We start from the raw sequence: 15,444 nt of genomic DNA, 5'->3' as shown, positions 1-15,444 counted from the left end.
CCTTGCTCTGACCACTGTCCAGAAGCAATCTGAGAACTATATATTGCAATTTATAACATGAGCGACGGATAATCCTATTTCATGGTTCCAAAACTTCCTGTCTCTAATCTTGTATTCTAATTCACAATTCTGCGTGGGCTACTGCAGTCGCAATAGCAGACACTTACAAATTCACTACATGTTGAAAAAAATCTCTTAACCGGGATTCCCTGGTCCGGCAATGTCTGTAGTCTGTCAGGACCGCGGATGTTCCAGTACCAGAGAGCCCCAGTGGAGAGTGAGCACTAACAGCCCTGCCAGCTGCAGGGCAGTGGGAACCTGTTGTACCAGCAGAGCTTCCCAGCAGAGCAATGGGAGTCCCATACATGATAGTGGGGCTGACCCAGTAGGGCAGCGGGAGCCAGGTGCACAGAGGCTGCAGAGCCACCCAGCATGACAGCAGGAGCTGGGCGCTGCAGTGAGAGCTTGGTGTGGCAGTGAAAGTCCGGCGCATGCGGAGGCAGCGGGGCTGCCGGTGTTGCAGCAAGAGCCTGATGAGTAGAGGTGGAGCTGCCTGGCAACGTAGTGGGGGCTGTCAGGGCAGCAGGGGCCAGTGAGAGGGCAGAGCCATCTGGGAGGGCTGAGGTGGGGCCAGAGCTGCAGGAAGCTGGTGGGGGGGGGGGGGGGCCCAGAAATGACCTCCCTTGATTTGGCAAAATCCCTCATCCAGGACTAGTCAGGTCCTGAGGGTGCCGGACCAGGGAGGTCAACCTGTAGTACTTTACATTTACCTATATATTTCCTGCAACACCAAGATCTAACTATACTTTGAGATGATTGGCATCTGAAAGGTGCAGTATAAAGCAATTCCCAGCCCTTATTTTGCTGGGTTTGGGAATATAACCACATCATCATCAAGACAAAGAGGCAGGAGGATGTTTAAAAACCAAGGATAATTTAGTTCTTAACGGTCATATGCCTATTCACTGTATATAACTAATATAACTGTGCTTGCAATGTTAACTCCTATACTAATTCTGATTTAAAACCTAGTTTAAGTAGTACTATCCTCTACTCATTTAATTTGGAATTGTGGAGTACATGTTTTCAAATTTGGTAGGGTCTTTGTTCCCTTGACATTTACCCATTCCACTGGTATTTAGTCGATTTAATGCGTAAAGCTCCCAAAATAAACCACACAGCCCTACAAACATAGAAAACGAAAGTGACAGCTGGAAATTAGTTCAAGAAAGACCACTAACATTGGCTGTATTCCACAATACTGGAAACATTAAAAAAGGAACACCAGTTCCCTTCTCCAATACTGAATTTTTGGCTGTACAGCTAAAAAGGCAACACACTGAATTCTGCAGAATGTTATTTAGCATATTTCCATGACTACTTGCTAATTTTAGCCATAACTAGAGTCATTTTGAGATCAAATGTCATTATCAGATATTGCTTCAAATTGCCATGCTTTATAAAATAAGTAGCTTTAACATACGCACATATGAAATGGAAACTCCCCAAAAATCCACACTCTCTCAAAAGTCTTTAGAAAGGTGCACCTCGAAAGAATTTGCACTTATAAATACAACTGTTTAGCTTGCCAAAGGCTTCTAAACAAAGTTTCTTTAGGAAAGAAAGAGAAACCAATGCCAACAATTCTCATGTAATTGACTCCTGGATACCACAAGATTTTATTTTAAGATCTGTTCTAAAAAAGATCTGGTCAGAAAAAAAGATTGTATGGAAGCCCCCGAGATGTCTAGCAATATTTGCTGTCATAAAAAGATAAAATTACCTCGTCCCCTCCACATGCACTGAATACTAGGTGTCGACTTCAAGGTTGCATACTGTAGGCCAGAAGAGGGCAATAATTTTTGCTGGGCGGGGGGGGGCGCATCCCAAGATTTTGGTAAGTGGTTGAGGGCTGCACTCTTCCATGATATTAATGGAGGTGGTGTGGGATCTGGGATGGAGGATGGGTGCAGAAGGGAGCTTCGGGTAAGGGACTGGGGTGCAGGAAGGCCTGTGAGGGAGTTTAGATTAAGGAGGCAGATGTGACGTGGGGCACGGGATTGAGGTGTAGGGGTTTGGGTTATGACCTAGGGTAAGAGAGGATTGTGATCTGGGGCAGGAGATTGGCGTGAAGGATCTGGAAGGGGGAATGGGTGCAGGAGAGGGGCAGAGGGTTGGGTTATGTGGGGTAGGAGGAGAGGACTTGAGGGGCAAAGGGTTGAGGGGAGGGAGGGTCTGCGGTGTCAGAGGCAGGCTCTGGCCTAGTGACTCCCAGCCAGCAGTCCAGGACATTTCTCAGGCAGCTGCCCTGCCTGCCCCACCGCTGCACAGGCTGCAGGGGTCATGTGCATCTGTGAGTAAGAGCAGGGGGGGAGGGGAGGGAGCAGAAGAGCAGTGCTTCATGTACTTCCTGTTCTTCAAACAGCCTCAGCTCCCATTGGCCAAAACTCAGCCAATGGGATTGTGCTGGGGCAGCCTTTCCCCAGTCCCCCCAGCTCACAGCTGAGAAACACAAACAGCCCAGCAGCTGATTTCTGAGCAGCATGTGGGGGCCGGGGCAAGCAGCAAGTCTGCCTGAAGCTCCCTGCTGCGTCCGTGGGCTGGATCCGGTGGCTTGACAGGCCAGATCCAGCCCATGTATCCTATGTTGCCCAGCCCTGCTGTAGGCTGAACAGGAAATGACTGGTCAGGAGCTGCTAGTAAGACACTACATACAAAAATTGAAGAGAAGCTAGGTTAGAATGGTCTGGAATGGTACAAGGCATAATAAAAATGTAGTGTCCCCAGAACACTGAGAAGAGCACATATATGTGGGAAGCACCAGTAATGTATGACTTTTCCATTATTTATGGAACAATATTTGGGTGAGTTGAGCAACCATTAAGGACTCACACTGCAATAACTTCGCAAATTCCGGTCTGATGATGTTTGCAAGAAGTAAATTCTCTTTTTTCCAGCTCTCCAGTCAATACAATGTTGGTTTTGTTAACTTAGTAAGAGGCTGTTTGTTTCCCTGAACAAAGTTGGGGTTTCTACAACCAAGTTTGCATCCTGCCAAACCTACCACACTTTGCTGGAAATGGTTATCAACTAGACCAATAGGTGGAGTTTATTTGCAAAATTGGCTACCATCTCCCTTGAAGCTGGGACAGCTGTATTCTAAGATCACATCTCTAGGTGTGGAAATCTGGTATTTCATCATCTCTGGTAATACAGGAACTTGATTTTACTTCATTGAGATACAGGCTGAACCTCTCTAGTCCGGCACCCTGGAGACCTGACTGGTTCCCAATCAGCGAATTTGCTGAACCATGGGAGGTCAATATTGTCTAGCAGCATCATCAACATTTCCACTGCTTGCTGGGCTCTTAGAAGACATTTAAGGGTAAATTAGAGCTAAATAGCAGAACAGACTACTGAGAACCAGGACTTGTGTCTATAAGCAAACTTTATTGGACCACAGGAAACTTGGCCATATCCATGATGATCAGATATCCAGTTAACTAAGATCATGCCGGACCATGGATACTACTGAGCGCCCGACTAGAGAGGGTCAACCTGTATTTACATATCCTTCCAAGGGTATTACGTATAATGGTCTGAGCAATACAAAATTTAACCATGTAATATTTATGCAGTATTTCTCAACTACTCCTGTGTAACATGTATCTGGTTCCTCTAATGTACTCGTAGCCAAACATATTTATTTACACTTCATCTCATAAATAAATGCTGACAAACTCCCCCACTCCCCTCAAAACAAGCAATTACTAAAAACAGATGAACCAATGAGATTTGCTAGGGACTCCTTTAGCTTACCTTATGGCACATATAGGATCCACCTTTCTTCACTCTGTCAGTCCCTGATGAGGGTCCTTTCTGTGGATGGAAGGAACACCAGTTACTTTTCTTCTGAAAAAGAACAGGAGGCAATTACAGGGTACAGGTACAACATGATAAGAGCAGGAAAATGGGGGGAGGAGGAAATGACCATCAGCATTCAAAACAAACTGCAGCTATTTCTGAAATCAAAGAAGCTTGATAGAATCACACTGCAAAAGACTGGAAGCCAGAACAGAGCAATTGTTCTGAGTTCATCACTGCAATAAGCACTTCAAATTATAATTATTGCTCCACCTGTCAAGAGGGCAGTATGTTATTTTGCTTCTTTAAAGCAGCTCATAATATATGGTAATGAGTGAAATGACAAGTGTGATAGAGAAATGATGTTGAAGGAAGATAAGAAAGCTGTTGAAGCAGGATTCTCACATGAGACAAGATCATACCTCTTCACCTGTCATTCACACTTTACTGCATCTTTCCTCATCCACATGTCACACGGAGGCATCTGAGGAGTTCAATGCTTCCTGCAAGGCCCAGTGGGGCCCTTGCATAACTGTATGGGCTTACAATTAAAAGGCATGTGCACACATTTTAGGATGATCAGTCCCATAATGTCTTCTCACGCAGACTTAAAATTCAGAATCTCTTCTGAATTTCAACCCCGCAAGGAAGAATTGTTGCCTACCCATTCAAACAGGAGGCTGTAAGTCAGGAAACCTGAGTTCTGCTAATGGCTTCACTACAGACTCAATATGTAAAATCTGGGCATCTTTGTGCTCATTTCCATTAGCTGTCCAACAGTTCCCATACTCTTCGACTTTTGTAAGTGTTAACTAAGTAGTGCATGGGAAACCTGGAAGAAAGGCATTACAAGCTATAAGGTACTGATGAATTTATTTTTCTACACTGATTTACACATAAGCTACTTCAAAGGGGAAAGTTTTCCTACAAGAGACCAAGTAGAACAGGGCTACTCAACATATGGCTCATGACCTGTTTGTTTGCAGCCCACAGTGCGGTTTGGGTTTATGTGGGGCTCAACATGCGGCCGGAGGATGGGAGCTAAAACAAAAAATTGTCAATATAATGGCCTTCTGTTGCTATGCATTTTAATAGTTAAATTCCTGGACTGTCATTGCTCATTAAACGTGCTGTCTTATGCCTGGAAATCGGGTAAATATTGCATTTTATTAATATCAGCAAAACTAACTTAAATGGGGCCTACATGTTGTGTAGTCTTGCCTTAATGTTTGTATTCATGCCTGTCAGTGTGAAAGAAACTATATGCATATAATATTTGCATATATATGCCACCACACTTAAGTTGCAGCCCTGGGTATGTGGTGTGAGTATCATTGTGGCCTCTGGGGCTTCCAAAGTTGAGTAGCCCTGAAGTAGAAGTTGCTATTTCTCCTTCACATGAAACTTTACCTCTAGGCAGGAAGAGCTTTACTATCGCAAATTGGAGTGGCAGCAAGACAGCAGGTCTTGCTTATAAAAACAATAAAAATTCACTCATAGTATGTCAAGGATTGTGTTGCTGGCATTCTGGGCCTAAAAATCAGTATCAAAATGAAACACTCACTTGGCCAGGGTAAATGAGCTCCAACATATGCAGGTCCAGGTACTTGGATTTCTGTACCTGCAGCTAAACAGTCATACATTCTGCTCAAGTATTTCAATCAAGTGTTGCAATACCCACAACAACTCCAAGTAAATGCAGAATTATCTACGTGTCAGCAAAGAGTTTTATTTTGAAGTTGGCATAGAACAGGGTTCTGAACTTCTAAAGAGAAAAACAGCAACACACTTGAAAATGGTATAGTAAAAAGACCCCAGGAGACTGATATTTGAATCTATGCTGCCTGGTTTTTTAATGGAGTAAGAGGGACAGTAAATTTACTAAAATTCTCCTAATCATTTTTATCTTTACAACTACAAAGAATAAAGGTTGCTTCAGAAGAAACAATATACAAGCATCTTTTCAAATCTTTTCTAACTATTCTACAAGTGATGTCATAGTATGAATAAAAACTGACCCGTTTCTTGGATTTGGCTTTAATGATTGTACCTTATTCGGTACTAGTTCAAACCTTCTCCCCAGACTTGGCTACTCTTAGAGTTGGTCTGTCAGGACACCTCGCACGTATCTTCAATCTTCCCTTACTTTTGAGCCATTCCCACTTCCCTTACTACCAGGCTGAGTTAGAAGCCATCGACCTGCCTCAATCCATCAGCAGCACTCAACCTCTCTAAGCAGGAACACTACCTGCTAATAAGATGGGGTGTTTCAGGAAAAGAGACTTGTCTAAGATGCAGATGTGGATCCAGTGAGTCAAGACAGACCACATGGTGTCCATTACTTAATACATGGGTGAAGTGCATCTCACTGTGACAAAATGGGAACACAGTTGTCTTTCCTTCAGTCTTCCCACACTATGGTTTTTGGAAATGGGGGAAGACGACTACATTCTAGGGATGTTAAGTAATGGTTAATTAGATAACCAAGTAGTTGATGATTAGCTGATGGAGGGAGGACGCTCACTACGGCCGCAAAGTTTCTGCATTTTAAATGTAGTAAGAGCTGCTGGGTTAGCTCGGACTGAACAGTGCCACATCCAGGACCACTGCGGCTCTGCCACCCATTCCCCCCTGCATACTGCTGTGGATAACCAGCTTTTAAGCTGGCTCCCCCAAGCACCAGCTCCTGCTGCCGCTCCCCTGTGGATAAATCTCGGTAACATTCCCATATAACCATGTATCATATAACTTTGAATTAAGATCTTGTCCATATAACCATATATCATTCTCATATAACTTTGTATTAAGAGAAACTTTGTAATTCCTTTTATATCCTTTTAGATATATCTTTATGTTAAGTCTTCTTATAGAATCCCTTGTATTAAGTCCATAGAAACTTTGTATCAAGCTCTTTATGTTATAGGTCTTAGGAATAGTTAAGGTAAAGAAAAATCTCTTTTGAGATCTCCCCCCTTTCCTTAATTGTCCTGTTGAAATGAATGAGGTGTGAATGGAGACTGAAAGGTAAGCACCTCCAGAAGCAGCTGCAAGGGTGGAGAGGGGCTGGGAGCCAGCAGGGAATTGGGAGTCACCGTGGACAGGGGCTGCTGCTGGAGCAGCCTCTCCGCAATTCTACCTCTAACAGAGGCAGCGGCAGCAGCAATTGGAGGGGGGGAAGGTGGAGAAGAGAGATGAAAAGCAACACTGCACAGACAGTGGTGGTGAGGAACCAGCTTTTAAGACAGCTCTCCCCAGCTTTGGCTCCTGCTTACCCTACTTGCTGCCTCTGACTGAGGCAGCAAAAAGAGGAGGGGGAATACAAGTAGACGACTCAACTAGTCTTTTATATCCCTACTATGAAGAGCTGAGATGAACTCTGGTAAGCTTATTAGCATGCATGTAGGTTCTTTCATTGTTTTTAATAGGTTTTTTCTGCAGTGTTTTTACCTTAAAAATAAAATAGGCTTGTATAGGAAACTGTGGGGTAACATATCTATAGTGATCACTCAGTTATCAGTCTTAGACGAGAAAGCCAATCATGTCTGGTTAGGCAGACTGTCTTTGCTGGGAAATATATTGTGAAAATAGGAAGCTGTACAGCCCGGAAACACTCAGGTCAAGTGGAAATACATGTGAATCTCCACACAAAAGAGGTAATAGCCGAGGAACTAGATGTCAGAGTAGGGTACCCTTGCTGAACCACTGAGGGAAGATACAGTTGCAGCTGCCCTGAACCATGACAGACTCCATAAAACCTTTGACGCAAATATGTTACTTCTCACAGTAATGATAAGCCATCACAAGCACAATTGATGCATAAACAGCAAGTTCATCTCATTTCAAGAGAAACCAGCATAGAGCACTGTCAGAGACTGGAACATTTACCTAGAAAAACATGATCTGCATGAAAACAAAAAACTAGCAGCAGGATTCCCTATTAAAAGCACAAATCTCATAGCAGCAGCCCTCCACCTACCAGCTCAGAATCAACCCAGTTAAAACTAGAAAGAGCATGCTAATCTGGGATTAAAAGAAATGTTTGTCATCTACATGTTTGTTGTATGCCTCAGTAATTACAGAGACAACTCCTGTTACAGATGTGCAGTTACAATTACCACTTTCTTTGGTTTAAATCAGTCTTGTTACAAAAATCCAGTGTCAGACAAAACTGAACCTCAGAGGGCCATTTGTGACAAAGCAAGATGTCCTTTCTGAAAATCTCAGCCTCTGAAATAGGACTGGAGCACAGAAATGCTTCATCAGACCACTTGCACTAACAATGCCTCCCAACGTGATTCTCTCCTTAGAGATCAATTACATTGCAGATCATCATCCTCTTAATGTATCCTTTCAAATCACTGAAGATAACGAAGTTATTTTATAGCAACTGAGAAAGCTCTCTGGGACAGAGAAAATAGCTAGAGTTACACCCACTGTTTCTTGGGCAATTACACTTGTTCCAACTTTGCTTCTCTTCCTCAAACTTGGTTGTTGATATTTCCCCTATATCTTGCATTGCAGCTCAATGCATCAGAAGGAGCACCACACCGAAATTGGAGAGCATAGGAGCCTGATTTTCCGTCAGCCACATGCAAATGTGCATGCAACTGTATGTGCAATTTGCCTGCAAGTGGCCGACTTGTCTGACAAGTCTGATAGGCTCTCTGGTTAGCTTTCAGTGCAGCTCCCAGGAACTGTGCAAATGCATTTACTGAAACCTGCCTGCGCCTGCCAGCTGTGTTTTAAAAACTCAGATCTCCAATGTTCCTGAACAAAGTGAATTTCCTTTCCCTGCCCAGTGCTAAAATACTGTGTACAAAAGCTCTTAAAAAAGCTCATTTGTAACCTACTGAGTTAAAATTAGAATTATACTACTGAATAGAGAACGTGATTATTTCACCACACGGTGTGGCTCAGCTTCTTTTTAAAAGGCTCCACATTTCCCTGAAGTCCTTAACAGTGGGTGCAGGTTGCTCTGGAAGACATACAAGATAAACTGAAAAAAACCCGGATTCTTATTCTAGAATAAGGACATTCCCACAGGACATAACTATATTGGAATAATTCTGCCATCAAGTAAGTATCCCCATGTAGACCAGTGGTTTTTATTCAACACTAATATGCTCAGTTTGAAACAAACCCTTGCAAAAGTGGTCTGGTGAACTGAGCCTCAAGCTGGAAGCCAGGAACCAAGAGACCTGATCTCTCAACTCTCCCACTTATGGCCATAGCAAGTCACTTGATCTCTCTGTAGCTCAGACTCTACAAGTGCAAGACACTACAGCCCTTGTCACAAGGCTTTGGGAAGGCTTACCATAAATACTAGGCTATGTAGGCTACAGTAAATAGGACAGCTTGCATTTAGAAATGAACAGAAACAAGTTTGCAGTTCACATCATTTAAGCTACCCTGCATCATCCACCCTCTCTCCTACTCAGCAGCACCCACCCCACAATTCCAAGCCTTCATCCCAGGGTTTACCCTAAGAAAACACTATGAAACAACACAAGATCATAATTTGCACAGGTGCCTTTCTAGAATACCCACTCCTATCTTAGATATCCATCTTATTAGTATATCCCATGTGAAAGGCAAATGCTTATTAGGCTACTGAGACACTCTGCCGGAGACACTGATGTGTCCCTCTCAAACACATCACAGTATCTTCCCTAAGGCATCCTGAAATCAAAGCAATTTTCTTTTTCCTTTACAGGCTGCATTTGACTTTGCAGCCAAGTATTTCTAAAGATTTCCTGATGCAACATGTAGCTGAACAGCTTGGACAGGATCTCTTGTAAAATGTAGTATGATAAGGGAAACCTTTCTGCACTAAGTTAGGTAGATACACCTAAAAGGGATTAATTGGGTTTGTAAATCTTAGCATATTACACAAGTTATGCACTGGAAACTATTTACACCAGAAAACAATCAAGAAAGTTGTCAAGCAGTAAGGCTCACATTTAACAGTGACTTGTGGATCCAGAAACCATGTACTTAATACAGAAGTCCCCTTAATTGGTTTATCAAGAGTGCAGAATAGCACCTTTTGCAAATCTAAGCTTCATTTCTTAGTGTTAACTAACACAAAGCTTACTTATGACAAGTATCATCACTGGCTACAGCATACATGAGTTCTGTTCTCATTCTCCCTGGCAGAAGCCCTTTAAATCATCCAATTATCCTCTTCCTTCTGCAGCCACCCTTTTTCCTTATCCCTCTTGCTTGTTTTGTAGACAGATGCGGAAGTACTTACACACTCCTTCATTAGTGAAGTGTTACTGTTTCACAGTTAGCAGCATCTCTGTCTCTTGTGTGCACCCCCTTAGTTCTTATGCCTTGGGCCTTTATCCGTGGGTCTAATTTCACTATTTTCTCACTCTTAGACTGGGCCCTTAGCCATTGTACCCTGGGTATTAATCATTCCTGTCTTGTAACTGCAACTGGGTGCTGGCACCTATAGTTCTCCCTGTGGGAGACTGGCCAGCAGTCAATTCATCATCATCATCATCAACAACCACGGGCTCAACACCTGTTGGTGTCCGATGCCTCCCTCCCTATTTCCTTCCATCTTTCCCTGTCCAGTGCGGGGCGGCTTAGTTTCTGTAGACTAGCAATGCACCAATCTACTATATCATCTACCTGTTCTCTGTGGAGTCTGCCTATTCTATTCGGACCATCCATTATGCCGAATACCAGGGTCTTAGCTTTTCACTTGTTGTTCATTCTGTAGATATGTCCGAATACCTGTAACTTTCGTTGTATAACTTTCTGCCGTAGGTTCTCTTTTGGCTGCATTTTCCTATATTAGTCCCTTGTTAGTACCCTTCTGCATCCATCCTATTCTCAGGATCTTTCTATAAAACTCCTCTCTAATGCCAATATTCTTCTCTTTGAATCTTTCATTATCACCCATGTCTCATATCCATACAACATGGTGCTAAATACACACATTTTCAAGATGCTCAGCTTTGCTCCTAGGGTAATTGCTTTACTTTTCCAGATCTTATCCATTGCCTTCTAACTCACTCTTGCTTTAGCTATTCTAGTCTCTATTTCCTTCTTACAGTCTGTATCGGTGGTCTCCAACCTTTTTACACCCAAGATCGCTTTTTAAATGACAGAAAAAGCCAAGATCTACCCTTCCCCACCCCTTCCTTGAAGCCCTGCCCTCTCTATTCTCCTCTCCATCACTTGCTATCCCCAACACTTATACTGTTGCTTTTTTCCCCCAATTCTTCTACAGGAAGAAGTTTTTCCAACATTTGGCCTGTCTAGACTGGACCAAATGTCAGAAAACCCCCTTCTTTTGGAAGCCCCCTTATTCCTTGTGGAAAGAGGAATATAGGGGTGACCAAAAATCATGTTTGCTCTTCCACTAAAAGAAGTGGAAGAACAAATGCATTCCTGGATTCAGAAGAGTTTTTCTGGGATATCTCCAAAATCTTGAAAAACTCCTGCAGCCTAGCTGTACCCTTGCTGGGTTGAGACAGGATGTGTAGGCTCCGGGGTGGGAACGAGGGATTTGGGGGTGGGAAGGGGTGAGAGGTGCAAGCTCTGGGAGGAAATCTGGATGCAGGAGAAGGCGGATATGGTAACACTGGCTGGGGGAGGGGGCTCCAGGCTGGGCAGTGCTGGGGCCAGATGTAGGGTTAGGGTACTAAGCAAGACACAGACTTCTGGATGTGAGGGTTCAGGAATTTGGGTTGGGGCATGTGAGGGGCTCAGGGCAGGGGGTTCCAGTGTAGGATAGGCTCAGATGTACGGTCTGGGGGAAAGGGGAGTGCAGGAGTGTTATGATGCTGTGGTGAGATTGGGGCTTGTTGGCCTGGCTTCATTTTCAAATAAAATACTATGTCAAACAAAAAGTTTCTGCACTGTCTTTATTTCTGAGAAGGGCAGGGAACCTGTTTTGAGTCAGGGGTCACTGACTCACAGAAAAGTCAGTTGGGGCCACACAAGTGAGATGCAAAAAACCCCCGCCTCCAACCCCACCCCCCAAGCTTCACTACTGTGGCCCCAACTGTGTTGGTGGGAGTAAGGGACATAGTACTGGGGAAGGGTGCTAGTGGGTGCTTCGGCAGGGAACGGGGTGCCAGTGGGGACCGAGTTCTGCGGCTGGGGACGGGAGAAGGAACAGGTTTCTGAGGCTGGGGAGCGGGGAAAGGGTGCCGGGAGGGCAGGTTTCTGCAGCTGGGGACAGGGTGCCGGGGGCAGAAGGGACAGGGTGCCGGGGGAGAGGTTTCTGAGGCTGGGGAGATGGAACAGGGGAGTGGGAGGGAGCAGAGAGTCCCCTGCACCTGCCTCCTCCCAGGATTCTCCCCTCCCCAGAAGGAAGCCGGTGCGTGCCTCCCGTGGCGCAGCCAAACCCCTACGCATGCATGCGTGTCCTGGGGCCAGACCCCCCTCCTGCAGTGCAGCCAAACCCCCGCAGGTGCCTGCCCTGGGGCCAAACACCCCTCCCGTGGTGCAGCCAAACCCCCACATGTATGCGCCTTCCCCAAGGCCAAACCCCCCTCCCATGGCACGGCCAAACCCCCATGCACGCCTGCCCCAGGGCCAAACCCTAGGATGACCTCTGCTCCTACAGCACAGGGAAACCCCTGCGCTCGACTCGCCCCTCCTGCGGCACAGGGAAGCCACCGCACTCCTCCTCCGGGGCCAACGCCCCATCTCGCAACGTGCCCAGCCCACCACAGAGCGGTGGGAGAGCAACGAGCGCACTTCCGGAACCCCTGGAAGTGGCACGAAGCTGCAGGCAGGACTTCCGTCCACCCCCCTGGGAAGCTGGCACTACGCTGGAGGGTGGTAGAGGGGCTTCTTGGGGGTGGGGGGGAAATGGGGGGCCCAAATGCATCATGATCCACTGGTCGATTGCGATTGACCGGTTGGTGACCACAGGTGTAGATCATATGTCATGGTGCTCCCCAAATACGTTTATTTCTCTAACTTCTCTAGTTCCATCCCATCTACACTGATCTTCCTTCCTATTTCCTTATCTCCAATTTCTATTGTCTTCGTTTTATCAGTATTCATAATCAGTCCATACCGCTTTCCTTCCTCATTTAGCACCTACACCGTTCTCACTAGCTTCTCTTAGTCTTCCTTGATGGTAACTATATCACCCGCAAACCTTAAGTTGTTGTTACGATAGTTTAACAAAATAATTCATTTGGGTAACATACTACTTGCAGAAGGTATATTAGGGGCTGGTTTCAGATCGCAAATTGAGCATAAGAACATAAGAACAGCCATACTGGGTCAGACCAAAGGTCCTTCTCGCCCAGTATCCTGTCTACCAACAGTGGCCAGCACCAGGTGCCCCAGAGAGGGTGAACCGAAGACAATGATCAAGCAATTTGTCTCCTGCCATCTCTCTCCAGCCTCTGACAAATAGAGGCCAAGGACACCATTTTATCCCCTGGCTAATAGCCTTTTATGGACCTAACCTCCATGAAATTATCTAGCTTCTCTTTAAACTATTATAGTCCTAGCCTTCACAGCCTCCTCTGGCAAGGAGTTCCACAGGTTGACTACACGCTGTGTGAAGAAGAACTTTCTTTTATTCGTTTTAAACCTGCTACCCATTAATTTCATTTGGTGACCTCTAGTTCTTCTATTTAGAGAATAAATAACTTTTCTTTATCGGCCCTCTCCACACCACTCATGATTTTATAGACCTCTATCATATCCCCCCTCAGTCTCCTTTTTTCTAAACTGAAAAGTCCCAGTCGCTTTAACCTCTCTTCATATGGGACCCGTTCCAAACCCCTAATCATTTTAGTTGCCCTTTTCTGAACCCTTTCCAAGGCCAAATATCTTTTTTGAGGTGAGGAGACCATATCTGTACACAGTATTCAAGATGTGGGCGTACCATAGTTTTATACAGGGGCAGTAAGATATTCTGTGTCTTATTTTCTATCCCTTTCCTAATAATTCCTAGCATCCTATTTGCCTTTTTGACCACCGCTGCACACTGCGTGGAAGTTTTCAGAGACCTGTCCACGATAACTCCAAGATCCCTTTCCTGATTTGTTGTAGCCAAATTAGCCCCCATCATACTGTACGTATAGTTAGGGTTATTTTTCCCCGATGTGCATTACTTTACACTTATCCACATTAAATTTCATTTGCCATTTTGCTGCCCAATCACTGAGTTTGGTGAGATCATCTTGGAGTCCCTCACAGTCTGCTTCTGTCTTGACTATCCTAAACAGTTTGGTATCATCTACAAACTTTACTATCTCACTGCTTACCCCGTTCTCCAGATCATTTATGAATAAGTTGAAAAGGATTGGTCCCAGGACTGACCCTTGGGGGACACCACTAATTACCCCTCTCCAATCTGAAAATTTACTATTTATTCCTACCCTTTGTTTCCTGTCTTTTAACCAGTTCTCAATCCAAGAAAGGACCTTTCCTCTTATCCCATGGCCATGTAATTTACACAAGAGGCTTTGGTGAGGGACCTTGTCAAAGGCTTTCTGAAAATCCAAGTATACTATATCTACTGGATCCCCCTTATCCGCATGCTTGTTATCCCCTTCAAAGAACTCTAATAGATTAGTAAGACAGGATTTCCCTTTACAGAAACCATGTTGACTTTTGTCCAACAAATTATGTTCTTCTACATGCTTCACAATTTTATTCTTTACTATTGTTTCGACTAATTTGCCCGGTACTGAAGTTAGACTTACCGGTCTGTAATTGCCAGGATCGCCTCTAGAGCCCTTTTTAAATATTGTTGTCACGTTGGCTACCTTCCAGTCATTAGGTACGGAAGCCCATTTAAAGGATAGGTTACAAACCACAGATAATAGCTCAGCAATTTCCTATTTGAGTTTTTAGAACCCTTGGATGAATGCCATCCGGTCCCGGAGATTTGTTAACATTAAGTTTTTCTATTTGTTCCAAAACCTCCTCTAATGACATTTCAATCCGGGACAGTTCCTCAGATTCACCACCCACAACGGACGGTGCAGATTCAGGAATCTCCTCAACATCCTCAGCCGTGAAGACTGAAGCAAAGAAATCATTTAGTTTCTCTGCAATGGCTTTATCGTCCTTGATTGCTCCTTTTATAGCTTGATCATCTAGGGGACCCACAGGTTTTTTAGCAGGCTTCCTGCTTCTAATGTACTTAAAAACATTTTGTTGTTTCTTTTTGAGTTTTTGGCTAGCTGTTCCTTAAAATCTTTTTTTGCTTTTCTTATTACATTTTTACACTTGATTTGACAATGTTTATGTTCCTTTCTATTTATCTCACTAGGATTGGACTTCCACTTCTTAAAAGATGCCTTTTTGTCCCCTCACTGCTTCTTTTACATGGTGGTTAAGCCACGGTGACACTGTTTTAGGTCTCTTGCTATGTTTTTTAATTTGGGGTATACATTTAAGTTGGGCCTCTATTATGGTGTGTTTAAAAAGTTTCCATGCAGCTTTCAGGGATTTGGATCTAGTCACTGTGCCTTTTAATTTCTGTTTAACTGACCTCCTAATTATTGTGTAATTCCCCTTTTTGAAATTAAATGCCAGGGTGCTGGACTGCTGAGGTGTTCTTCCCACCACAGGAATGTTGAATGT

At 44.3% G+C, this 15,444-nt stretch overlaps 1 protein-coding gene across 1 annotated transcript in view; it reads right to left on the bottom strand.

Moving 5' to 3' along the window:
- Nucleotides 1-15,444, bottom strand: part of SUMF1 (sulfatase modifying factor 1) — an 82,960-nt gene that overhangs the window by 11,667 nt on the left and 55,849 nt on the right. Inside the window, exon 8 of the mRNA XM_006132799.3 lies at nucleotides 3,820-3,879. Within this exon, the coding sequence (XP_006132861.2) occupies nucleotides 3,820-3,879 (60 nt within the window). The remainder of the gene's footprint in view (nucleotides 1-3,819; nucleotides 3,880-15,444) is intronic.

This window comes from Pelodiscus sinensis, chromosome 11, assembly GCF_052426305.1.
Source record: "Pelodiscus sinensis isolate ZL-2025 chromosome 11, ASM5242630v1, whole genome shotgun sequence".
In the NCBI taxonomy this organism is placed as follows: domain Eukaryota; kingdom Metazoa; phylum Chordata; order Testudines; family Trionychidae; genus Pelodiscus; species Pelodiscus sinensis.
The sequence above is the reverse complement of the archived record's forward strand: the minus strand, read 5'-3'. Positions and strand labels throughout refer to the sequence as shown.